Raw genomic sequence first — 26,416 nt, 5'->3', positions numbered from 1 at the left:
ACAATATAAAAGAGAAAAATTGGATCTTAGTGGAGGAAAGGAAGCCCCATGAAAGTGTTGATGGTTTTACTTTGGACTTTAACTAAGCAAAAACCTGAGTCTAACAATAATCCTATTACTACATTTTAGTTTCTCCTCTTTCTGCATAATGCTCCTCTTGTCCCTTTTAGTTTGAAATCTCAACCTGATGTGACTCAAAACTACACAATTACTAAGAAACAGTGGGCCATGGTCACTGTACAGCCAACAGCTGAGTAGATGTGATCTTCGCTCTAAAATGGTGGAGAACAGTGTAGATTACTTAAAATCCTCCCTAAAATACTCTGAATTTGTCATGTCTTTGCTTTTTCTGAAAGCAGGACTGTTTTTAAATACAAACAAAATGTAGAGGGGGATGTTTTTGAAAGTACTGGTTTGTTTTTCTGGGTGATCAGAAATGGTTTTACAGCACTTATCTCAGGATTTAGATGGGCGCTTCATTGTTAGAACAGAAATAGGTAGAGTTCTGGATAACTGTTCCAAAGTGCTTGTTCAATAAGATTTTTCTGCTTTGTCTTTTCTATGTTCTTATGTGTTTGATGAACATGAATCTGCTTTCTGTTCCCCCACCTCACCACCTGGGCAAAGAAAAGCAAAAAAAAAATCACTTAGAAAAAATACTTCTAATAGAATTAGACTGTTTGAACTTACTGTCAACCCTGTCCAAAAGGGCGGGGAATATTGAGAAAAATACCATGCTCGGTATGATTAGAACTATATATTTGTATGTAAAGGAATGTATGAAGAGGTGTATGTCTGAAGAGGAGAATTTACTCTTTCCCTCATCTTTGGCATCATATTCAATGTTTTCAGCTTGATAGTTGAAAATCTTTGTTGTCTTATGGATGAGTGTCTTAGACAGCAAGTAGGTTGTAGATCTTGGCTCTACTAAAGCTGGTATGTTTAGAGAAGCATGTACTTCAGAGAAAATAACAAAACAGTTCACAATTTATTTTGTTGGTAGGTTTACTGTCCCAGTCCCCTAAATAAGTTCAAGCTGTCAGACCGTGTCATACCTCACTAAGGGTATCCTTTGGGAGAAAATGTACTTTTCAGTTGTCTAATGCTTGTCCCCAGTCATTCTCTACATTTTTCATCCACTAAAGTGACCAGTCCGCTGCATGGAAATATTTTGCTCTTTGTCCTTGCCTGTAGTCATTACATTGGTGGAGATTAAAGTCTGATTTAATTAAAATACAGACAGGATGTATATTCCATCCACTATCACTATGTGTCCAGAAATTATTTTTTTCAAGATTTTGGAAAATTACTTTTGCTATCCGGAATATCCAGTGCTCAGTTTCCTGACTGGTATATTGACTGTTAAAAGAAGGTTCCTGTGGAAATTAATCTGAATGTAGCTTACATTACTAATCAAAACATATATATTAAATAAAATCTATTCAGCTTCGGATTCCTCAAAAAAATAAAGCTTCTACAAGATTTAGTGAGGGGTGATTATTTATATATATATATATATATATATATATATATTTAATTCAGTGACACAACTGAAAGGCAGTGGTGATGCATGTGTGCTTAAATGACTGAGACGGGATGCTGAAGGCCTGCAGTGCGAGCTAATAGGTATTTTTATTGTTTTTATCACACCAAACAGTGCAAAAACATAAAACACTTCCTGCCCTTCCTGTTGATGTTCTGTCAGTGATGTCACTTACACTCCACTAAAAGTTTCCAGAGCCACACAATTACGCCATGCTCACGGAATTCATATTCCCTACCTCAGGTAAACATCCTGTTTGGAAATAAACGTGGTCTGGATGTCCAGGAGAGCGAAATTCAGGCACAAAGGAAGTATATTTGTAAACATAATCCATTGTTGACTGAGAGAGGGGCTTTTAAAGTACAGCGGAAAAAAATTAAAACCTTAAAAACAGTACTTCCAGAAATCTGTTTTGAAAGGAGTTCATATATTTGATCTCTTACTGAAAAGGAAATGCAATACAAATTGGGGAATTCAAGCTATATACAATGGCATAACTAGCATTCTTCTTTGGAGGCAGCTATCTAATAGCAAGAAAAGAAAAGAAACACTTAAATTAACCTGTTATGTTTCAGGTCTGATTTATAAGGTGGAACCTATTTCAGTGCAACTGGGATGTAATTTTGATAAATATTTTTGATATCTCGCAGTTTGCCTGATTTTTTAACACAGGAAGCATGTCTTTATCTCTTCTGTTATTCAGCATCAGCTTGTGCACCCTTTTGGTTGTTATTGAATTCTAGCAACATATTTAGTTAGTATGGCACCTTGCCTCTCTTTAGCTTTGTAACCCTGAGCCTTGGGGCACCTGACACAGTGATGTCTTTGGGTTGTGTGCAGCAAATGCTGATCTTACACTACATACTTTGTCTGTTCTTACGTGACTGTATGCTCATTTCCTTTAGAAGTACAAATCTGCTTCTGAGCATTAAGAAATCTGAGGTGGGACACCAGATGAGTCTTTGGTGTTATGGTGTCCCTGAGGAAACTCTACAGTAGTAACTTCATTTCTCCCAGTTAACAAATTAAACAAGGAGAAGTTGGTTCAGTATTTTTCCAGTTTACTGCAACTGGTTAGCAATTTGATAAGAGAAGACCTCGATTCCAGCCTTCTCCCATTTATCAAAGCTTCACCTAGCTCAGCTCACACAGAATGATGACTTACCAATTACATGGAAGTCTTGTATAGTAGATGCATTATTTCTGATACCAAACTGAGTTTCCTCTTCCTGAAAGGGGTGGTTGTGGTGAGTGTCAGAATACAACTGTACTTAAGTCTACTTAAGAATTCTACTTCCCTTTAGTAGTGTCAGATCTTAAAAATGGTCTTATAAGTGGAGTGTGGAGATAACATATAGCTCTCTGTTTACTACACAGCTTTGGAACCTTTTTCTCTTCATGCTGTTATCTGTCTGAACTGTTAATACTGCTTATGGGATGGTCCCAATACCATACTCCTGCCTGCTAAAGGCCAAACTCAGTGGGCTGGGGAATTCTGTTTATGGTTTTGGTCCCCTACCAGTCACAGCAGCCCAACTGAGTGTTAGAGCTGGCTACTTCACCTTGGCAGAGAACCACAGACAATAATGTTAAGACAGAATATGTAATATGGAGTTAATGCACCATTGACTTTCATGTTCTTTTCACTGCAGCTTTTGGAGGACAACTTAAAAGTCTCATCAAATACCACTGTCTAAGCAGCTACACGGCCATCTCTCCATGCCATGAAAAGCAAAGGCTGAAAGCAGTTTGCTTGACCTCTTCCTAACCCCTCAAACTTTATTTTTGGCCATGCCATGCCAGTTCCACACACAACCCCTGTTTCTACAATGTGTACTGTATCTTTTCCTGAGATCAGACATTTAAGTGAGGTTCAGCTCTTAGTAGTTTTAATCTTACTGTCACCTTTCTGTTGAGCATGTAAAACCATAAATAGACAGAAGTTGTCTGACAAAATCTAATACTAATAGTCAAGGTGGACAGAAAAGAATATTATGAAGCTATGGAGCCCCTTAGAAAACCCATGAAAACAAGGTACCTTAAAACTGAAATTCTGTTATTTGGAAGCTAATTTTGTTTTTCCAGACTTTATTGTATCATGTTTGTTTGCATCCTCTTTACTCCACAGATAAAACAAAGTGGTGGAAGAGGGAAATGATACAGCAAATTTCTCTTTGTGTGTACTTTACTGTAGTCCTTTTACTGAAGTTTTTGTGATAAATTGTGTGCAACAAGTTATAAAGTGAATCTCTTCCTGGACATAGTCCAACTTTTTGTAATAGTGTTCAGTAAAAATACTTCTATAAAATTCTTTGTCTTCTACGGATTTTGGTTTACTTATTCAGTTATCTCTGTATGTAACTTCTTTATTGAAAATTTGATTCTCTAAGAAGTGCATGGAAGTTTTCAAGACATATGCTAGCTAAATTTGTGCTATTCATAAATTTTGTATGTGGAGGTATGATACTTGCATTTCCAGTATTTGCATAAGTCACTATTTAAGAGCGGATGCATAAAATTGAAAGCATTGACCTGTAAGTACTTGTATGTGAGTAACTTCATTTGTGTGATTTTCCCTTGATATACAAATTAAGCTACATGTCAATGTTGTCAAGGACAGATCCCTGGGGTCACTTCCAGTGACATCTTCAGTTAATTATTTAACACCTTAAACAAGACACTTCAAATGTCTTATGCACTGGGAGTTTTTTTGTATCTGATTTTTATTTAAACAGATTTTGTGAACTAAAGTACATGCAAATGTAAAATTAGTTTCAGGTGCTTTCATCCTAGGAGAAAATGTCATGTGGGCAATTTGCAGCAATGAGTCATAAAGGTGACTTGTCATTGTTGTCTTGTTTGTTCTTCTATCAACTATTCTACATTTAACTACACTTAAATATTTAATGCTTTTCTTTTCTTTTTTTCTCTCTCTGATAGCATGGAGGAGTCTATGTAAAAAGAAGTGCCAAATTCAATGAGAAAGAAATGAGAGAGAAGTTGCGGGCCCAGATGAAAGCTGAGACTCCAGTAAGCTTATACCTTCCTTCTCATTTCTTTGACTTTTTTAATGGCAAAGGCTTATTGGAGAAAAGAGCTATGCCCGATACCCACAAACTACAAGATGGTAATCATGGATTTGTTTTCTTTCTGTGTTTTTACAGTTGCTTTCTATGATTAGAGTGATGCCTCTAATTAAAATGAGGAAAATTTGACTAGTGCTTTCTGAGTGATAGGAACTTTGTGATCCTCTCTGTAGAGAGCAAGGGGGTTTGGACTTAGAAGATGAGCTGTGGCACCTTCCTTGAGAAACCACTATTTCAAAAGAGAAACCCTTTGTTTCAAAAAACAACATTTTGACTACTGTGTGCTTGTCAGAGACTGATACTCTTGACTTCTGAAAGTCAAGAACCATTCTTACCAAATGTTAATTAGTCATCACAATGGTCAATCATTTTTAATGGCAGTGACATCTTAAGAACGCAATGACTTTGTCTGATATGCCTGGAGGAGGAAAAAAATCACCAAAACAAACTCTTGCAAATTTTCTATTTGAAGAATGATTATTACTGCCAAGTGACTTTTCTCATGAATCCCTGTATGGTTTGTGGCTCAGTGGTTAGCATCACTGTGCTTGGCTTCCATTACTTACTGTGTATTAAAATTTTTCTGCCTTTTTGGCTAAACTTCAGAAAAACCAACTAAACAAGCCTTGATAAAGAACAGTTACACTTTCATTTTATTTAAAAATGTATGATTAGGGTTTAAACTCCACATATTGTCAAACCTTATAAAAGGTGAGGCTTGAGTAAAAGGAGTGCATGGGTTGCTTTGACATTCATAATAGTCTTTTCTTTTTTCTTCTTTGGAGATAGAGAGTTTCTGTTTGTGCATGTGTCTGTGTTGAAAAAGCAAACTGGCCTTATGCTTATTGAGAGGCTTGAATGAGTAAAGTTGATGGTGTTGGAAATGGGCCCAGAACCTGGATGTGAATGCCAGGCAGTTGTTGCCATTTTCCTCATACTGTCTAGGGTTGCTGCAGACATTCATTCTGTTTAAAATCTCTCAGTCAAACCATATAGGGAATGACAAGTTTTATAAAACCAAAGCTGTCAAAAGCCTATTTACTGAGACAAATATTTGCATCTGCTGGTGTAAAAGACACAGGCCATTGCGTTGTCATTTGAGGGAAGACTAAATTTTCTGTAATCTGCTTTATTTGAGAATTTAAATGTAGATGCTATTAAATGACCTTTAACATGCAGTTACTACTCTGAGAAGAACATGATAACTTGTGTCCTTACACCATTACTCATGGAGATACTTTGCAGTTCTGCAACTTAGCATGGCATTCACGAGCAACCATATTGCTTTTAAAATAAAAGACATTTTGATCAGTAAAGCAAGTATGCCCTAAAGTCATCAGCTTCATGCAAAAATAACTGATCTACTACTCTGGAATTTTTATGTACTGTATGCTATAGCTCAGGGTGGGCTTTTCCTCAGTTTATAGGGTAGCTGGTGTAGCTTAGTCATTCTGCATGTATGTGGTGGTGGAGTTCTTTCTTTATTGTAGTGTTATAGAAGAGCTGGCCTTTCAACTGCTAAGGAAAGATTTATATACCAATAGAGTAGGGATGGACAGGAATCTGTGTTAAGGGTCATGTTGTTGTTTACAGTTTCTCTGCACATACAATTTAAACAAAAGAATCCAGATGATTAATGTTCAGTCTGTCTGGAGCCATCCCTATTCCCATGAAGAAATTGAAGACATATAGGAAGACAGAACCAGTCTTCTGTTCTCTTCAGTGTAGCAAGATCTTTGCTGTTTCACTGTGGACTTTTTTTTTTTTTTTTTTAATTACAAGTAAATTGGAGTTAAAACTGACAGGAAAAGTAAGACTGTCTCTTAGCCTCTTATATTCACAGTAGAACTGGATTAGTGATCTGGTAAGCCTCCTTTTGTGCAGTAACAGTGGGACTGCGTGATGTTCCTTGCCCACCTTGTCTTACAATTTCCACCTGCCTGCCTTAAAAGCCCCTTTTCCTCCACTTTGCAGCTGATCCACCCATCTTCCCAGATGCAGCCCAGCAATATCAGATGCATATAAAACTTTGATGCTAGACTGAAACACTGTTGCACTTGTGTTTTCTTAGTGGGAATCTTGAACTAATACATTTTTTAATTTTGGCAATTACTTTACTTCCCAAACTGTCATTGAATTATACACCTAAATGGTGCATTATTGAACCTTTTCTTGGTAAAACACACTTGAAATGCTGTGATTTTGTTTAAAATTCCATGAAGTCTGACTGATTGCTAACAAATTGCAATCTTATGTCTTGTTATGAGAACAGAGACTGTCACATTGTTTAAAGAGCACTTCTGCGTTAATGTTGTTTTAATGTAAGCTGTAATAAGATTAATGCGTCTCTCAATGCAACAATATATCCAGCTGACACTTTATATGCTCAATGTACTTGATTTATAAAGAAAGTTAACTCTTCTGAACAGCAAACTATTCAGTTTGATAAATGAAAATGTAATTTATATTTATTTTTATCGTGCACTGAGAGTAGGAAATCTGCATTCTGAGATGTGAGATTTAAACTAGTACAACAATATTTAGCTGATTACTATGTGTTTTGGTTTTGTCATTTAGTCACAGTTTTGTCATGCGAAGTAACGCCAATCAAACAATAAAAGCGTGGAGGGGACAGGTACATTAATACAACTGCTATAAGACTTATTGTAATTACTTTGTCATATAGTTACTAATTTGCAAATCCCTAACAACTTATAAATCGTGGATGTTCTTGCCTGCTTTCCCCACATCACCTTTTGTATGTCATTTCAATTATATCAGGTAGGCTTTCTCATACCCTATCTTTTTTGATCTTGGTTATTGATCTGAGTGATAGTGTTTCGCATCCAGTTCACCAGAAATGTGCCTTCTAGGCAGTGGTCTAAACATATATGAGTCTCTCTAGCTGTCAGAATGCAATAATATGAATTTTGTAAATGAAAATATTTGTTTTCTCCTTGTCACCTGGCAACAGCACAGTAAATGCAAGATACCTTTAGTCGGTAGTTACCGCTTATTGATGCTCTGTGTTATTCTACAGAATGGCAGCAGCTTCCTCCAGGACACTCTCCAAAGCCCTGTCCTTGACCAGCTTTTCTCTTTGTCACCTTCTCTTCCTGTATGTTTATGGTTGTTCTGTATTCCAGGGACTCTAATCTGTTGCTTTGGACTGCTTTCCCCTGCTCCACCCAGCTCCTTTTGTGGCCCTCTTATCTATGGCAGGGACTTCCTCAGCTACCCTACCCCCCGTTCTGGAGGCACAGCCCCTTTGGTGCTGTTGCTGTTTGGTTTTGCCTGGGAGACCTTGACGATGCTGAGGGAATGAATAGAATTGCTATTTGGGTGAATGCAGTTATCATCTTCCATTCATTTCATTTTGGATTGTGGCAAGTGCACTGACATTACACTGGGGACTCTACCGGTAACCCCTGCCTCTTTCCTGATTTTCTGACTCCAACAAGAATCAGTAAGGTTCTACTACATGAGTCCTGATTCAAAGCTTCACCTTGAAGCTTTCAAACTGATGAGAGATACCGAGTTTATTGACATGGAACCATCCTGTAGAAACAGGCATGAAAGTACCACCTAACTGAACATGGGGACCTAGTGCTTGGGTTAAAATCAATGTCTCAACGAATCAGGGGCTACTGTAATCCGAAACTGCCTATGCCATTTTGAACACAAGCACTGTATTTTGCAGCCACTGAGAAAAAGTGTGTAACTTTATGTAGCTAATTGCCATAATTGAAAAAATCCATATAAAAAATGGCTTTACCTTCAGCTCGTGTTTCTGGGCAATTAAAATGCTTCTACACCTCAACAGTTCTTATTCCAAGTTCAGGGGAGCTTATTTATTTATTAAAATCTTAAGAGATTTACAATCTTTGGAAATAGTGCTTAAGGATTTAACTTTTGCTGCCCATGTTGGGAGAAAAGCCAGTTATACAAATAGATCTGGTAGGCTGATTTGCTCTGGCAGAATATCTTTGTCTTGTGCAGGACTGTAGGTGAATATAAGTAGGAATCTATTTACATTTATGAATTTTACTCAGTTAAAGTAGTCCTAGTGAGCTACATAGTAGCTTTATATGTGTTGAATTTAAAGCAAAGGCCACTTCTCAGTCTTGTTGGTATGCTTTCAATTCAGAGATATTCAGATTCTGGTCAACAAACCTGTTTAGCTGCTTGTGTTTTAGAGGTTTACAAGAATAATTAAAGTATAATTTCAATCCCCACTTTGCTTTACACACGTAGGACTGGAGTAAGTAGATACTGTTCCCTGTTGTGTAATCAGCTTTTGGTGATCACATTATCTGCTTTGAAGACCAGTAACGTTGTTGCATGCTTGTAAGTGCTGACATCTTTACCAAGAATGGTGTTCCTATCCTGTATGCTTAACTTCCTTTGCTCTATTACCTGTTACAGCCACTGAATTACCCTTCAGAGCTAAGCATACAGTCTTTGATGGGGAAGGAGGGGGTTGGAACACCTCATCTTGAAGTACCATTTTAAGAATTCAAATTATGTGATTTGAATATGAGCACATTTATGAAAAGGAAAAAAATGCATCTGGATTTGAATATTATGTCCTTTCCAGCTTACTTGGAAAAGTTTTACCTAGTCACTTAAATATCTCAACAGTGTACTTCATAGACGAAATGTATAGATGACTGGGGAAAGTGTGGACTACAGCTGTGTCTGAGGATTCCTGTACTTGTCCCTGTACTTACACTACTGTTATGTTATAAAAATGTAAGCACCTTGACTCTTAAACACATTTTCTTTTGTTCCTTCCCCACCAAATCTGCATACAGCTTGTATACATTGGCTTGTGTTGATTTCTGTTTGTCCTTGAACATTCTTGGACTTCATCTGCCCTCTGCAGTCTGCCAGTTCTCCCCCAAACATGCCGTGACAAGTGCAGCTTTTTCTGTAGCTCTCTTCACTCTACTGGAACTGGTTTTCCCATTCTTAACATATTTTTTTTTCTTTTTCCCCTGCCAGGTTCTAGGCAGTGTACTCAATTCTCCTCTTTCTTGATCTCCTGCTACCTTCGCTGGTTGGCACATTTCCTAGATTTCTTCCCATCTCTGAATTCTAGCACATCTTTCAACTTTCCTCACTGGGGCTGACTCTGGACCATTTACTTGCTGGGGCCTGTCTTTGGCATTCAGCCTCTTCTCTAGCTCTTCTGCAGTTATTAAGTGCAATACCAGTGCAATACCAGTTCAATACTTTGATATTTTGTGGGCTAGAAGCACAAAGTTAGATTCCTGTATGTCTCTCTCTGAGTTTTTATTCAACTTGGTGTCTTTACATGATGTGGACTCCCACTTGTCAGTGTCTTCATCTACTCACTGATAATCCTCCTTGGACTGTTTTATAAATCCACAGTCTCTTTTTCTTTCAAATATTTCTTGAGATTAAGAAGTTAGTGTAGGCACAGTAGGCATTTCACTGCGAATGTGTCATGTTCAGCTCCACACTAGTTACCATTTGTGGCCATGTCTCCTCTGCAGATGAACCCCCAATATGAAATTTTCACTGCTTAAATGATGTTTTGCAGCAGCTTTGTTTATAGGAGATTATGCAAGACACAGACACTAAAAAAGAAAGAAACCTCTGTTCTGTTTCAAAGAAAATGAATGATTCATCACATTTGACTGGTCCTATTTGGGTACAGAATTTTGCACTCAGATATGCAGATATTTAGGCAAAATCATTACCTCTGTAATGATTTGAGAACCTATAGGTTGTTGCTGAACAGGCAAAGAGAATGAATTAACTTGGGAAATCTAACCTTGCAGACATGCATGCTTAAGGGAATGTGACTTTAAAGTTCAAATTACACTAAACTATTAGTTTCAGTTCCTAATATATTTAATATCAAGTGCGGTGAGAGGCACAGAGGCTTGTAAGGTAGCTGATCATGGATGGAATTAAATGTATATTTCAGTGTAAGGAACGACTAGAGGCAAGAGCAGTATTGAAGGAAAAAATTTCAGTCATTTGTGACATACTTGCCTGTCTTTTCAAAATCTCTTAAAACTGATACTCTTGTTGATATTAGCTGCTCCTGACTTGCTGACTTTTGTTGACAATCTCCTTTTCTAAATCACCTGGACTACTTTCTATGGTGTATTTTCAAAGGAAATTATTTTGAACCTTGAACAGTAAGTTTCTTAGAGCTAGGAAATTTTAGCTCAAGTATTCTGATTTTCTTTGGATCCTTACAGTAATCAGTGGTGTGAGCTAACTACAATATGGACCTATCAAGTATTGATAATTTCTGTAAAAGCAATCAGTTTACATTTATTATAAGAACTTGTCTGGTTTGTTTCTTTTTAAACCCACAGATGTATTTAGTGATTTTTCCAGAGGGGACTCGTTACAATCCAGAAATACCAAAAGTCATTGCAGATAGTCAATCATTTGCTGAAAAGGAAGGTAAGCAAAAAAAGTTTTGAAATAATTCTTAGTTAAAGTGTTAATATATATTATATAAAATTGTTATATAATCTGAAGATAACCTCACCTTAACTGGACTATTAAGCCTGCCTGATTGGTATTTAAAGGGTTAAAATAGCATAAACTAGTGTTTCTCTTACCAGAAAGTAAGATTATAGTAGCTTTTATACAGACATTTTATGCATTTCACATTGTGCAAGAGTAATAGTATTCCAGAAGGCTCTCCATAGTTTCTGCCTATATCTGTGTATTTACTTATTTTCTCGTTCAAGGTTGTAGGAATTACCTGCACTGAATCAGGGCTGTTCCACCTAAGTTGATATTGTAGCTCCAATTCCAGTTATTAGCCAATATAAAGAGTATTTTGCATAGAGATGGTTGTGCCTTAAAAGAAAAAGTCTTTCATCACTTAATTTTTAATTAGCATTAATACTCCTGTGGCATTTTGGTTTTCTTCCTCTCTCACCTTCCAGTCTCAAACTTCTCTTGGTTGAACTTTATTCTGAAGTCACTTTGGTTGTTGGCATTGTCTCTATAACCACAGATGGAATTACTTCATCTTTGGAAAGGCTCACAAAAAGCCAAGAGTCCCAAGCTTTTTCATATTTTTTGACATCATATGCACAGTACATGTAAACTCTGAAGTCCAACATGTTCACCGAACATGTTTCCTGGTTTTGTTTTTTCCTGTTGACCAAAAGTGAAATAATTCACTCTGGAGGTAAACAAAGAATAACAAATAGGTCTGGTAAATTCATTCCTGTGACACACTGAAATGAATTCACAAGTATGTGAATCAGCCTGTTGATATCATCAAGTTACTAAGTATTGTTAGCTCTTCTCCAAAAGGATACATGCTTTTCTTCTCCTTGGGAAGAATGGAATTTGTTTGCGTGTATGAGCAGGAGAGCTTAAGTCATAATGTATTTGTTCATTGCTTCAGTTTCCTGTCGGAAATGAAAGTCAAATGTTTCATTTAGCTTGGCAGTTCTTTGAGAATTTGGGGGGAGGTGGTGTTTGATAGGGATTTTTTTCCTCTCCTCCTTTCTCAGGGAAAAGATTTTTATTGCTATTACTTTAATTCACCTCTTAATTATATCTCTGCAGTCTGCAAAACAGTAAAACACTGCTTTTGTACTTTCAGAGCACCTGTTTTTTTCTCCTAGTGCTCTTCTCTCCAGTATGGGTCTGCTTTTATTTTGTAGGATTACTCCTTTTAAAAACTCCCATGACAAATAGTTATTAAAGAAGGAACATCTCCAATTCTAGTGCAGAATCCTCTAGATCTGCTTTTCCTCACTGCAAAATTCTTTTATGGTTGGTCTTACTGTTATATGGAGAAAATGGGAAGCAGTCTGCACAGAACCCTGCTCCTCTGCGTGTTCACACAAAGGTAGAAACTCCCTTGAACTGGAGCATCCCTCATACAAGCGTGCTGAGAAGCAGGATGGCTGACACCGAGAGCTGCTACCAAACTGTTCTGAAGGCTGGTCCACGAGGCCCATACCAGTACAAGGCACATACCAGTACACCAGGGAGCTGTGAGGATGGGGAATTCCACATGGCAGCTGGCAGGATGCGATGACAACTCCCCAGGGTCCCACATGCTACTGCACAGCACTGCTGGCCCTGGCCTGTGGCTTCCACACAGGAATCCCAGTGCCACCACAGTCCGGGCTGGATCCTGTGGCTGCAGAATGGGAGCCATGGCCTCACCAGTCGGTCACTACACGCTGTGCTGGTTGTGCTCCCTGTGAGTGTGTGAGCGCTGTTATGTTATATACTCAGCTGAACTAAAAACACATGATTCCACGCTTGTCTGAAAGATCCTGGAGGCTTCTTATTTCCTACAGTTTTAGGAAGGGTAGTAATGCCCAGTAGTTCTGTCAGTCAGAGGAATGAGGACATACTGTAACTTACAGTTTAAAATTGCACGTCATTCTTCATGGGGATATAATAAAGTCTAATAATTTAGTCTTGTCATCTTAGTATATTAGTTACAGAGCACAGTGCTTCAGGGTTGGCTTTACAGACATGTAGGGGAATTTTTTTATTTGTTTTATACCTTGAAATGTAAGCTTTATAATGCTTTTTTCCTACATTTTGGCCCAATTTTATGTTGAAAAAATAGTGCAAGTGTAATATTGGAAATAGTAGTTTAATTAAGAAGAATTAAACTTGAAACTGATGATAGAACCAGAACTATTACACCCAAAGATAACAAAACTATTCTTAGAGCACACGGCACAAGCATAACTCATGTTTATCATGCTGTCTGAAATACTGTTTTTTACATTTGTGTGTGTATGTTCTTTATTAGTTTTGCAGAGAGGAAATATAAAAAGGTTTTTTGGGATTTGTGTTTACTTTTACTGTCCATGAGCTGGATCCTCATCTAGAATAAAGGTTCATTGGTTTAGACAAAACAGTTGGGCTGAACTTAATTACCTACTCTTAGTGGGACGAGTTAATGAGCTGCATCTCGTATCATGATAGTCTTTTTATGTAAACACCAGTTTTGGACACAGTTACAGGCTCTTTACAGTTGGTCCTAGGACCAGTTCAACAAAAAGAAATGTAAAGTAAATTTAAAATATAGCTTAGGTTGACAAACAACAGAATATTTTGACATTGCTGATTTCAACTATTTTGTCTTTCCTCATTGGTATGAATATATAAATAAATCTTATCTGTATGTGAATAGGATGGAAAGATAGCAAACAGCAAAAGAATTTACAGTTGCTTGTGGTCACCCTTGAAAGAGGAGCAACTTTAAAAAATGCTGATAATAATTCATGTTACAGTTTGTTTTGCTGTAGGACTCAGGTTCTACACAAGATCTTGAGTCCTAGCAAGAGCAGGTGATTTCCCTCTTTCTGAAACACAAGGAAATCAAATATACAGGGTAAGTCCAACAGATGTGGGTAGATCTGGATGATTAAGTTGAGGCTGAAGGCCATCAAACAACAGAGAAACTTGTAGGGAAGAAGTAGAACTGTACTATTTTTAGAAAGCAATAAATGATACTGTACATTAATAAATTAAATCCATGGCCTGTTTTTTCAGATTTGTCATTAACTGCTTTGCTAAGTTCAAGTTGAATGTACTGCCAGATTTTTTTGTTTATTAAAACCAAAGAATGCAAAAAACATCTAGAGGTAACATTGATTAGAGTTCATTAATCCCCTAAATTAGGGGATTAATATATGTGGTTTTCATGTTGGAGCCTGACATGTGTATCAGCCTTCAGACACTGATCAATTTGACACAGCAAAACTTTACTCTAATTAACTTGAACTCCATCATAAGTTCTGTCCACAATTGTACTCAGTGAAAATAAGCAACAGAAAGTTGCTTACTTCCAGGTATACTGATTTTACTGTGATGACTGAAAATGTTGTCATCGAGGGATAATGCTAGTACCCCCAGAAACTCAAAGATTACTCATTCTACACATTTTACAAGTGGCAGAAGATTCCAGTCAGATCAGATTCTTACCCCAGATGGACCAGGAAGTATTTTAAACACAGAATATGTTTGTTTGATTGCATTGGGAAAGGAAAAATGCTACTCTTGAAGTTTAAAAAAAGAAGAAAAATTACCTCTCTAAAACTAAGTTGTTTGGTTATTTGTGGTAGGATTAATGTAGGAGTTATTCATAGAACAAGTTGAGAAAATTATTCTGGTATTTATGTTATTTGGCCAAAATAACAATATTTGCTGGAATTTCACAGCTACAGCAAACTACATAAGCCAGCTGTTACCAGAATATTAGCTAGAGGCTTCCAAGCTGAAGGAGATGTATGCCATGTAGCTGGATTTGAACCTGATACACCTAGTTGTCCTCTCCTGGTGGAAAGCAGGTGTCTGGGTAAGATGATTCCAGCAATTGCTACCAGGATGGGGCTCTCTCTTTCTCTGTTTCAGCATGGTTGACGATGCCTGTGTTTCTAATGGGACGTCTTGCAACGTAAGACGTAATCAAATATTTCTTCTTCTCCTCTCTTGAACAACTATGAATGTGATGTCATGTGGTTTTGCTCCTTGTCTCCTAAACTTTTGCTTTCCATATTCCAGTATTTAAGTATATAGACAGTAATCAAGTTCGCTTTCGTTTTCCACTGGGTGGGAGTAGCCGGCTAATGTGATTCCTGTCTTCAAATGTGATGCAGTCATTCAGTTGACTTACATATTGGTGACCCCTTTCAGGCTCTGATATATGAGTTTAGGCATCTTAAAAGTGCAGGAATTGTCCCACACTAGTCAGTGGGCTTGAATTGCTGAATAGTATCAATTTGTAGGTGGCACTCATATTTTCATGGGGATTTAACTAATCTTGTCATGATAGAAGTGGTAATTTTTATTGTATCTCTTTTATTCAAACTGTGAATCTTTCAAGCTTGGATCTTTTTAATGGTATTGGACTACAGAACCAAATATCTATAAAACCCCACAAAATACATGATTATTATTTTTTGTAGCAGCTTCTGGTATAAAATTTATTCCATTTATATGTACCCATGTAGTAGATTTCTCATCATTTTGTAGTAGTGAGTCATAGAATCATAGAATATGCTAAGTTGGAAGGGACCCATCAGGGTCATTGAGTCCATCTCATGGCCCTGCACAACACACCCCACACAACCACAAATTTCTTAAGTTTTATAGTATGAATTTTACCCAAATGTTAAGAAATGGTATTTTAAACAATTGAAAATAAATAGGAATAATCCAAACCCCTCCTACTCGTAATATTAGTAACTCTTAAAAGTCAAAGCCAAAGGGATCAGAAGCTTGTTAAATTTAACTTGGCTTATTTTTGCTGAATGAAGACAAAACAATCTTCCCTGGAAAAAGGCATTTATGGAATTTTGCAATAAGGTTTAATTTCTAACAAAGGTCATTTAATCAGGCAAACATTTCAGGTATTCATTGATTATCTTTCTTACTTTTATGCAGAAAAGTTGCTAATGTAAATGTTTTTTAATGCTGAGTTTATCTTGACAAATATCGTGCTTTCTGCTAAGATGTTTTTCTGTGCAGGATATGCTTATCTCAGATTTGCTTTTACAGGTCATATAAAAAAGAGCTGTTTCAACTGAGGTTTCCCTTTCAGTTGGCATTAGTTATAGATTGTATTCGAAAGCAATACAAAGTATTTAATATCCATAAAAGTTATTTGGAACTGTCTTTAAAGAAAATAGCTTTTGGTGATCTTTTTTTCTATACTTCCATGTAAGCAGGCTTAATCTAAAAGTGCACATTGAGATACGGAAAAGAGAATATAATTTTTAAAAAGAGTGGAGTATGGACCTTGAGTAGCATTTGAGACACCAGCTGTTAGGATGAAGAAAGGGTTTCTGTTATTAAAAGTCATCCCTAGAAATTAAGTTTAGAAAAACAAGAAGCTACACTGTATTTCTGTAGATACCCATGACAGAAGAAAGTGTACCAAGGTGTGGTGTCTCCCATGTCTTGCTGTGGGATGGTTGTACTCTTCCTGAGATTACTTGCATTTCCCGTACTTTAGTTTGTGGTAAAACAAAAACATTTTTTACAAGAGCATGCAGTTTTTTAATACTGCCATCAGCTGAGTCCTATTTATGTAAGTCAATGGAATACAAATGGATGAGCTCTCCCACCATATGTTATTTTATGAGTCTAGTTCTGGTTTCAATAAGTAAAGCTTCGATCACTGGAGGTGTTCCAGAAAGCTGGTGGGAACTCAGAGTTGGGTCAGTATTTGGGACAGCACGCATAACTGCAAAGCTTTCAGTCTAATATCATCACTGCATACACATTCACAGGAAAAAGGAAAGATTTAACTGGTATTGAAATCAATTTTCAAGTTTTCAAGTTTTTCACCTTGGTTCCAGTTTTTGTGTTTTTTTCAAGTATGTGATTTTATAGGGGGAAAAGATTCCTTCAAACTAATTCTGACATCCACTTTCAGTGAGCACATAACTTTTGTTGATGAAATGTAGTCAAGCTAATGTAATGCATAGAGTATTCTTAATTTAGAGCCAGGGTTTTTTGTTGTTTTCATTTAAAAAATGTAGTGTATGCACATCAGGGGTACAGATATGACTAATGAAGTCCAAGTTTGAAAATGTAGATGGCCTCCCTGTACTGAACTGCTCTGTGAGTTTTTGGCATAGATGAAGGGAACAGCAGTCTTCACAGAGTTGTACTTAGCTACTATTATATGTAGCTTCACCCTGAGAGGTTAGATAAATAATGTTTTGTTTGGTGGCTTTTTAGTTTTTTTGTGTTTAGATGTAAAATTCAGTTCTATAGATGTTAATGATTTGGGCTTTTGTATTTGCCAAAGTAATTATTTTATTTAATTCAGTTTTCTTGCAGACTTTCTGAAGTAATTCTGCATCTTACTATAGTGTAGTAAATGTATGATATTTGAAGTATCATTGCTCATCATATTTCTTCAGGTTTTCGCTTTTTTTTTATGTCTGTTTATCAATCGAAAGTTAGAAGAGCAAAGCTATAGCATTTTAAGGTAGAGTATTACATTATTAGTAGTATCCAGTTCATTTTCTTTGGCATTTAAAGTAAAATATCATGACCTCAAATACTGTGACGGAGGTTCTAACTTAGTATTGCACAACACTAAAAACAGTTTAAGCACAGTGTGTTTTGTGAATTGGATGCAGGCAGCTTGCCAAGGTAACTATACTGTAACTACTTGGATTTAAAATCTGTTATGTTGATTTTAGCAAAGATCATCAAGTAATTGCAAGAATGTGTGCTAATGTTTTTATAAAACAGATTCTTTAAAAAGATGTGCTGAACTTGCTACAAGTTTGTCAGTATTTCTGAATAACGAATTATAGATTTTATCGATTTTATTTAGATACATACTCATTTTGTCCTTAAACTCTCAAGAGTTCACTGGCAGCATGTGTAGTAAGAGTGGCTTATTCTACAGTTGCACTTCACAGGTTGTTGCTGACTATCTTCATCACCAAAATTGACCATGAATTAAAAAAAACTCAGCAGTGAATAGTCACAGATACCTAAATTAATAATTTGTCTAGAGGATTCAGTTCTCACTGAAGCATGTTTTCGCTTTTTCTTCCTTACAGTACCAGTTTGGTTAAGGGGAAGATTAGTTGGGCAGGAAAGGAATGATAGTGTTTTTAGAATAAGTTTGGGAATTTGGCTGAACAAGAGTTGTGTTGAGTGTAATGTCAACACTAATAGAGTTGCTGACAAAACACTAGAATATTCAATGCTTCATTTACAGTGTAAACATTTTGAAACATAACATAATTAGATGTTTGATGTAACAGGTCACAAGCTAAGAAAACACTACCACCATGTTATGCTTCAAAATATTTACATGATCCATATAACATTTTGCATAGACAGTTATCGCTATTGCCAGTAAAGCATAGAACAATGACTTCAGAAGGAGTGCTAGTAAACACCCTTTTATCTCTGTGTTCAGTCAAGGAGATTCTTAGCAAATATTAAGAAATCAAGATAATGATTTATACTGAAATTTTCAACTCTTAAGAATGTTAGAGCAGTTTAGAAACTGTCTTACAGTGATGAGTCGATATTTTCATAATTTTAGACCAAAATATGCTTTGCCCAGCAAGGGAGCTCAGTACAAAATCAGGACATAATATGTAATCCTTTGAATTGATTTTGCAAGCAGAAAGATTTCAAAAGCAATATCACAATACTTTTGTTTAGAAAAATTTCCACATCATCTATCAGGAACCGATAGCACCAGTGGATGGTTCTTTAAAAATGGACTGAAGAGTAAGCCAATGAAAAATAGGCTAGAAAGGAAAAACCAGAATTTTATTCCAATATTTCTCTATCTTCTCTGTTGGAAAGATAGATATCCTATAGCAAAATAGTGAAAATTTTTGCATAGTGTGATTTTTTTTTTCTAGAAGCCCTTTCAAGTAAGCATGGAAGAGTTGTGTTCAGGTCATGAAAAGGTTTTGGGTTTGGTTTTGTTGGTTTGCTTGTTTTCATTTTGAAAGTCATCGTATATTAAAATTCTGGAAACAGAATCAATTCTATAATTTTGAGCCCAGTGTATTTTTATGTTCTAAAGTGTGCTCTGATGGAAGTGGTCAACTGAAGCAAAAATGGATATGAAATACTGCTGTTAAGACTTGCAGAGTGACATTAAACCTGACGTTCTTTTGTCCTTGCCATACCAGTCTATGTGTCTTGGCCTGGAAAAGTTAAAGACAACAGTTGATTTCTCTCACTATGAATTTGTTAGTAGCCAAGTCAATCATAATAGGTTGTTGTAGGGAAGCACAGAAGATTTCCTTCTTAGTTTTGGTTCTCAGTGCTGTATTTCCCCCCGTCCCCCTCTAAGTTTTCTGCTAGGACAGTGAGTAGATTAGGATTCAGTATGTTCTCTAAATTGGCTTGTCCTTGGGAAGTAAAATGCTAGATGAGCATTAGGCATGCTTAAAATTCTCTGTGCTTATGCCTCAGTTGCCAAATCTGTTTCTGATACAGAATTTCAGGAGGTGATGCCTGTGTGTTAAGTATTTCTCAGCTAATTTGCTCTTTTTTTTAACCTCAGTTGAGTACACATAAACAGTAAAGAGAAGTGCTGTTTCATCAGTCATGAGCCACATTAAAACCATTGCTGCTTCTACAGCAGGATCTATAGAAAGGGCTCTTTTGTTGAGCAGCCTTCCTCTCCTTAATATTCTTTGGGATTTCTGTTTCATCTTTGACATGTGTTCAATAGAACATATGCAGTGTACACACATGCACATTCTCTCAACTGAGAATTGAGATTGAATCTTTTGTCATTTTGAATGGAGATGCCTGAAGTTCCTTGGCATGATGTTCCTTTTGTGAATGTAGTCCACTTTCCTTTCAAATACTGTAATTTTTGATTTTTTTTTCCTCTAGGACTTGCTATATTAAAGCATGTGCTGACACCACGCGTGAAGGCAACTCATGTAGCCATTGACACAATGAAAGACTATCTGGATGCAGTGTATGATGTGACTGTAGCTTATGAAGGTACTGTGGACCACAAAGGGCAAAGGAAGCTGGCACCATCTATGACAGGTGAGTTGACTGATGTCTTTTAGACAGGCTACAGCCATATACAGAACTGTTCATATACAGAATCAACCTCAGGTGCTTTGTAATGTTCTGAAGGTAATCTCCACAGTGCTTCAACCATCTTACCATCATTTAGTAGGGCATCATTCTTCTAGGCTTTACTATAGTTACCTGTGACATTCCTGCCCTCCCCTTCCCTATTCCAATTCTGCAAGTGCTCTTTGGAGTCAAAGTAAACTTGGAGCCATAGGCAGCAGGTGCCATTTACCTTCATATTTCTTCTAGCACTGGGATTTGGCATTATCCTCAATTCCCTCTGCTGTGCTACATATGTGTACGGGTACATATGTATATCAAATTGCTGAAATGTGGATTTTAAAGGGAAAATGTGTAGTAGTAGTATTTTATTGGCAGTTTTTCAATTTGCTACACATACCCAGTGACCTTACAAACAATTAACAGCATTTTATGGAAGTAGGCTTCACTTGCTGTAGCATTTTAAACCACTTACAGCACCTTAAGAGAATCAGGTAAATTAGTTTTATGTTCCTTGAGTAATCTAACCAGAAAACAAGTGCTGGGGTTTCTATAGGGGAAAACTCTGGGACAGAGCACTTCAGGGTTTGCTGTTTATTATGCTTTGTAGATAATTTTTTTTTTCTACATAATTCATTTACCTGCACTGCTACTGGAGGGCCAGATATCATCTTTCTTTCCATTTGTAGTTGATGTGTTACTCAGCCATATCTGTGCCTGACTTTCTGTTGCTAGTTGGCTCAAAGTGGAACTTTTGAGTCCTTTACACTACTGATACCACATGGGGGAAAAAAAAGCCACAGTAGTTCTGCAGAGCTGTTCAGAATTTTGAGCAAGTGTTGACTGAGGGACCTGGAGGATATGTCTTAGTTAACTCCCTGCTTCTTGGCTCACCCAGTGTCACTGGGACTTGTTCCTTCTGCTGCTAAAAATAGTTTGTAATGTGGCTGTTTCCATGTCACTTCATTAGCAGGTGTAACTCCTTCATTAGCACATGAACTACTTCCAGGTGCTATGTGATTAGAAATTCTGCAATTGTCTATTTTTACATTTTCACCCTGTTTAATATTCTTTTGGATAGGTGAGCAAAAAAACTGTTAACACTGTATATTGTTAACACTTGTGTAGTACTGTAAGGTCTTAGGATGGTTTTACTTTATGTACAGTTTGTTCCTAATGGATATTTTTTATAGCTAAATATCCAAAGTGATTTCAATTATTTAAAGTTTTTAAATATTTTTTTAAGTACCTTATGACTCTTTTACAGTACCCTTTGAACTGGGCAGTCTCCCTCTTGTCCCATCACCCAACTCTTTTTAAGATCCCCTCAAAACAAATAGGATTGTTTCTCCTTCCCTGCAGCATATCTTGTTTCATGACTTAATTATTATGCAGCTTCAGCCATTCTCATACTGAACTTCTCACTGGTTAATTAAACTATTAAAATGTCATTACCTAATGATAAGATGGCAAATGTTCAAATTCCTTATAAGACCTCTTCACCTATTGAAGTTTGCATGAAGCATGATATAATTATGGAAAGGGAACCAACAAACTGAATTTCCCTGTTGGCTGTTTCTTGTGTCTGGAGTCAAGCAATAATCAGACAGTTTGGGGTGGCTACTCCACATCCAGCCTTTTGGAACCTCCATGGCAGGCAGTCCAGGCGTATCTTTCAGCCAGACTTACTGTTAGGGCTGGGATAATTAGTGTCTCGGCCTTGGCTAAAAACAAGGCAGTAATACAGAATGAAGTACAGCCAACCAGTTGTTACCCATTACAGAGCAGATAAATGATATATCTATCCAGGGCATTCCGTGTGATTGTGGCAGTCACATGTATTCCATATAATATAAATTATGTAGATTAAGAACACTTTATAAATTACAGTGTGGAACATAGTTGTCATTCTTTTAGGCCCTCCAGACACAAAATGGGAGAAAAACAATTTCTGTTATAAGAGATCAAGATCGTTTCACCATTTGTTATCCAGAAGTCTTAACAACTGGTCTGTTCAGAAATATAACAAGAATTGAATTAGGCATACTTATGCATTCAACATTTTTTAGCATTATTGCTTTTTTACAATACTAAAATGTGTTGCGCATGCATGAAAAGGACATATTACTTCATATTTGTGTCCGTGCTGGTTGAGAATTTTGTTTTTCATTCTCATCGGAATAAAATGGCAGTGCAATTCTGGTAATTTTTAAAAGATAAGGTTGACATGTCTTTTTGAATCTAGCAACTCTGATTGAAATTTATTACTTGGAAAACAAACTTCTGATAAACACAAATTTACTTGAGGACTTCATTTCCCATACTATGCCATTTCCCATGTGAATGAAATCTGAATTCCACACAGATATAGTGTGTTTCTTGAAATACATTTTACTTTCAGTTCTATAAATCTCAACCTCAGAAGGACCTGTGCCACTTCTGGAAAAACCCATACTAACCTAGGACATGGTCAACTCTTGGCTGCTGTCTTCAGCAGTAAACAAAACAGGTTAAAAGGAACATTTTAGGTATTATGGGGAGTACTATCATGCTTTGTCTCATAACTTGTGTTAGCAAACTGTAAATGGGAAAAAACTTCTGAAGAAAAAGTGAATTGCATTTCGAATTTTGTAATATGCAGCTCTAGTTTAAACAGTCTTTCTTTGAAAAATTGGAATTATTTATTTTTTAGGCCAGCAAGCTTAAATATCATGATGTTGACTTGCTCGACAAGATTAAAACAAAGCATAGTATACTAGCAACTGTAAAATAGGCATTTACCATCAGAACAACAGTGAATAACAGACATACCGGATAACATGGTGCCATTTTAGAGCAGGCAAATTATGATAGTATATCCTTTCAAATGTGTTGAACTTTTTGTCACTATTTATGCATTTTAATGTTCTGTTAGCATTTTCCAGCTGCAAGTTGTTTGTTTTAGAAGAGATCAAATTTGATTGGTCTTAGACAGGGACAAAGGTTAGTTTAGCTTTAGACAGGGATGTTGCTTTCTGCTGTTGCTTCACATCCAGTTGTGACCAATGTATGCAATTTTTTTCCTACCATTTATTCATTATTGATTACTTTTCCTTACAAGAAGTTTAGATCTTGGTACATTTCCAGTGGAAATTTTCCAGCACATGGCAGCCTTTCCAAAGAATAGTGACTTCCCACAGATTGTTCCTCTCTCACTACTGAAGATGGCTTGTCCAGATCATTAATGACAGAATGTCATGGTCCTGCTTGGGGAGGACCATGATGCTAGACAGTATTTATTGTGGTCATTAGAATAAGATGCAAATGATCATATTCGCACTGAGGCACAGCTGAAGTGCATCTCAGGTACTGAATTCTCTAAGAACTGTTTAGAAGGGAAAAAGAGGAGGGGAAACTCTTGCACTGAATTTATTGATACTGTTTTACTACACTGTCAAGTTAAAAGTAGAAACAAGTTTGGGAAGAAAGAATGAGATCCTAGTTTTTCCCCTGCTGAATAAATGTCCTAAGAGTTTACATCCAGCTTGGTCTGGTGTTAAGGGGTAGGTCTTGTGGGACATGGGAACTGTTATCATTCTTGCACCTGAAAGCGCATTATATACACATCTACATCTTTATTATTCTGCCTGAAGGCTTTAGCATAACCAGATGGTATTTATCTGGCGATTGTAGATGAAAGAGTGTGTGAAATAGCAGCATGTGACAATGATAAACACTGAATAAAAATAGCAAGTATATATAGACTCTGTCTTAAAGAAGTCAGAGGAATTCCTGAGAATTATTGACTCTGCGGTATATCAGTCCTAGAACAAACACTTTGAAAGCATATGTATGTGTGCATTTCTGAAAATCTGTACATCACTTTGATCAGTATAATTTGAGGAGGTCAGACTGGCCTAACTTCCCTAGGGGAAAAAACCCTTTTCCAAAACTTGCACTTTTGTTAGGACCCAGTTAGACAGTGAAGTACAAGAGAATAGAAAACAACTGGGGGAATAGAAAACAGTTTTTGTCTGGACTGTGGCCCAGATTTGATCACATCCATTGTCTTTCAAGATCCGAAGAATGATAACAAGCATTTGCTTATAGATGTGTTGAAAGAATTAAAAAGCTAAATTATTAAGCTCCTAAACAGTAACAGGAATGTAAAACAGTCTGAAGTAAGTTTTATAGTGATGAAATGGCTAATTGTTCAGATCTCTGCTAGCTGTCTTTCTTACTGCATGAAAGAATATTGAAAAGTAAATGTCATTTATTTTAGAGTAACCAAAGAAAGGATGCAGATTAGAACTGAGGCTGGACATCAGCTCTTGTGAAATTTGTATCAAGTGTACAATTGCTTTTTAGTATGTACAGGAAATCTCAAATCAAGAACCTGTCATTCTGCATCTGTTCAAGCAGAATTTAAGTAATAACTACCTTTCATATTTCAAAATGTAAAATTTCCATTGATTTTTTTGGAGGAATTTTGACAACAACACTAGTTGGCAGCATAGTTCTGTGGGTCTTAGGCTAGATGGTCCCCAGAGGTCCCTTCCAACCCTAACAATTCTTGATACTCTATTATACTTTTTTCCTTTAGCGGAAAAACCCTAGGTTTATTTTGTGCAAAATGTTAAACTAAAACCTTTTTAATAACATGATTTCGCCAGGTACCACAAAGTAAGTAAGTGGTCTTTCAGTTTTAACTGAAAGCATTTTCACTCGTTCTTTAGGACTAGATCTGTCATTTTAGACCCCTTGTAATTCCCTATTAGATGTAGTTTGAGTAAGATGAAAACCTGCCTGTTAATTTGTGGGTGACTTACTTGAAATGGCACTTTCAACACAGATGTGGGCATATGCATCAATATTCTGCAGATAAGGACAGTCTGGGTAAATGCAAAGTATTTTCATACTGTAAGAGTTAATCATTGCACTTCTGTTCAACAACATTTCACTGAAGAGCGGCATCAGTTTAGGGGAATGTTTTCAAGCCTTGCTGTAGTTCTTCATAGAACTCCAGAATCGGAGAAAATGAAAGTCAGTCTGAGCATGAGTAGCACCTTTGTTTCTTTACCTATCTCAAAACAAGGACACAAAGATGAGTGTATGTGGAGTTCCTGTAGCCCAGTTTCTTGTCTCTACCAACAACCAAACTCAGATGTCTAAGGAGGAATGCAAGATTAAGGCGAGCCTAAATGATTCTTCCTTTTCCAAATCACAAATACCTGTGGGTGCTACATCCATGTGTTAGTAACACCCCCTTGGTGTGGGTAATATCCCCTTGCAACATCCCTCCAGGCCCTGAAGTGTGTGTTCCTCTGAGTGTAGGCCAGGACTTGTGTATCTCAGTTATTCCCAACCAGCTCCTACTGAAGGTAGGCATCCATAGGTTCCCTTTGGGAATTTGCGATCTGAAAGCACACAATCATCAGAAAACCTCTGCTACACAAAGTGGCTCTTGAAAGTATTTACACTGGAGATTCATAAAGTTTCCCTGCACCCTGGACCTCATGCACATGTGAGAAGAAGCATTCCACTCCCCAGGCAGCATTTATTTACAACAGCTCGAGGAACTCCTGATCTTTCTGCAAAAGTGTATCTGTACCCTGAGGATAACAAAAACAACTTTAATTTCTTCACAGTCAGGTTTGACCAAAAATATGTTGCTGCTTTAAGAGACTGTGTTTATTTTTGCTTTTTTGTGTATCACAGTCCTTTTCTTCTGTTTGTGGTACCGTTCTCTGTTTATCAAAACAGACTGTCTGAAAGAAAGGCAAAAACATCAATATAGCACTGCTGGCGTAGTTCCTAACAGATCCTGTTTTTTTGCTAGAGAGAACATTGTTTTGAACTGGTCCACTCCTTGTGTCTTTGCTTGCCATTTTTTTTTAACTACATAGTTCAACATTTTTTTTTCCCCTCTTCTGAAACTTTAAAGAAGTTCTGAGGAAGACACAGGTATCTCCTAAATTTGCTCATTTTCAGTTACCGGTGGTGGAATACCCTTTAGATGTAATCCACAGACCTAACCTGATCCAGGTTCTGTTCCTGGCAGCCTGTTTATCAAAACAGTTAAGCTTTTGTGGGAAACCTCCTGCTAACTTGGCCAACATACAATATTCACATATTATTATAGAGCAGTACAAAGGCCAGAGTGCATCTGTTAAAATAACAGATTAAAGCCACTCGAAGATTGTTTCAGTGAACTATAATATGCAAGTACTGT

General features: G+C 36.8%; 1 protein-coding gene across 1 annotated transcript in view; it reads left to right on the top strand.

Moving 5' to 3' along the window:
- The window catches only part of AGPAT5 (1-acylglycerol-3-phosphate O-acyltransferase 5), a 54,310-nt gene that overhangs the window by 15,998 nt on the left and 11,896 nt on the right, over positions 1-26,416 (top strand). The window contains exons 4-6 of the mRNA XM_027641167.1: positions 4,484-4,573; positions 10,986-11,076; positions 20,011-20,172. Coding sequence (XP_027496968.1) covers positions 4,484-4,573; positions 10,986-11,076; positions 20,011-20,172 — 343 coding nt within the window. The remainder of the gene's footprint in view (positions 1-4,483; positions 4,574-10,985; positions 11,077-20,010; positions 20,173-26,416) is intronic.

The sequence above is a fragment of the Corapipo altera genome, unplaced genomic scaffold (assembly GCF_003945725.1).
Source record: "Corapipo altera isolate COAL_440 unplaced genomic scaffold, ASM394572v1 46, whole genome shotgun sequence".
Taxonomy (NCBI): domain Eukaryota; kingdom Metazoa; phylum Chordata; class Aves; order Passeriformes; family Pipridae; genus Corapipo; species Corapipo altera.
Note: the sequence above shows the minus strand (reverse complement) of the source record. Positions and strands in the feature narration are given on the sequence as shown.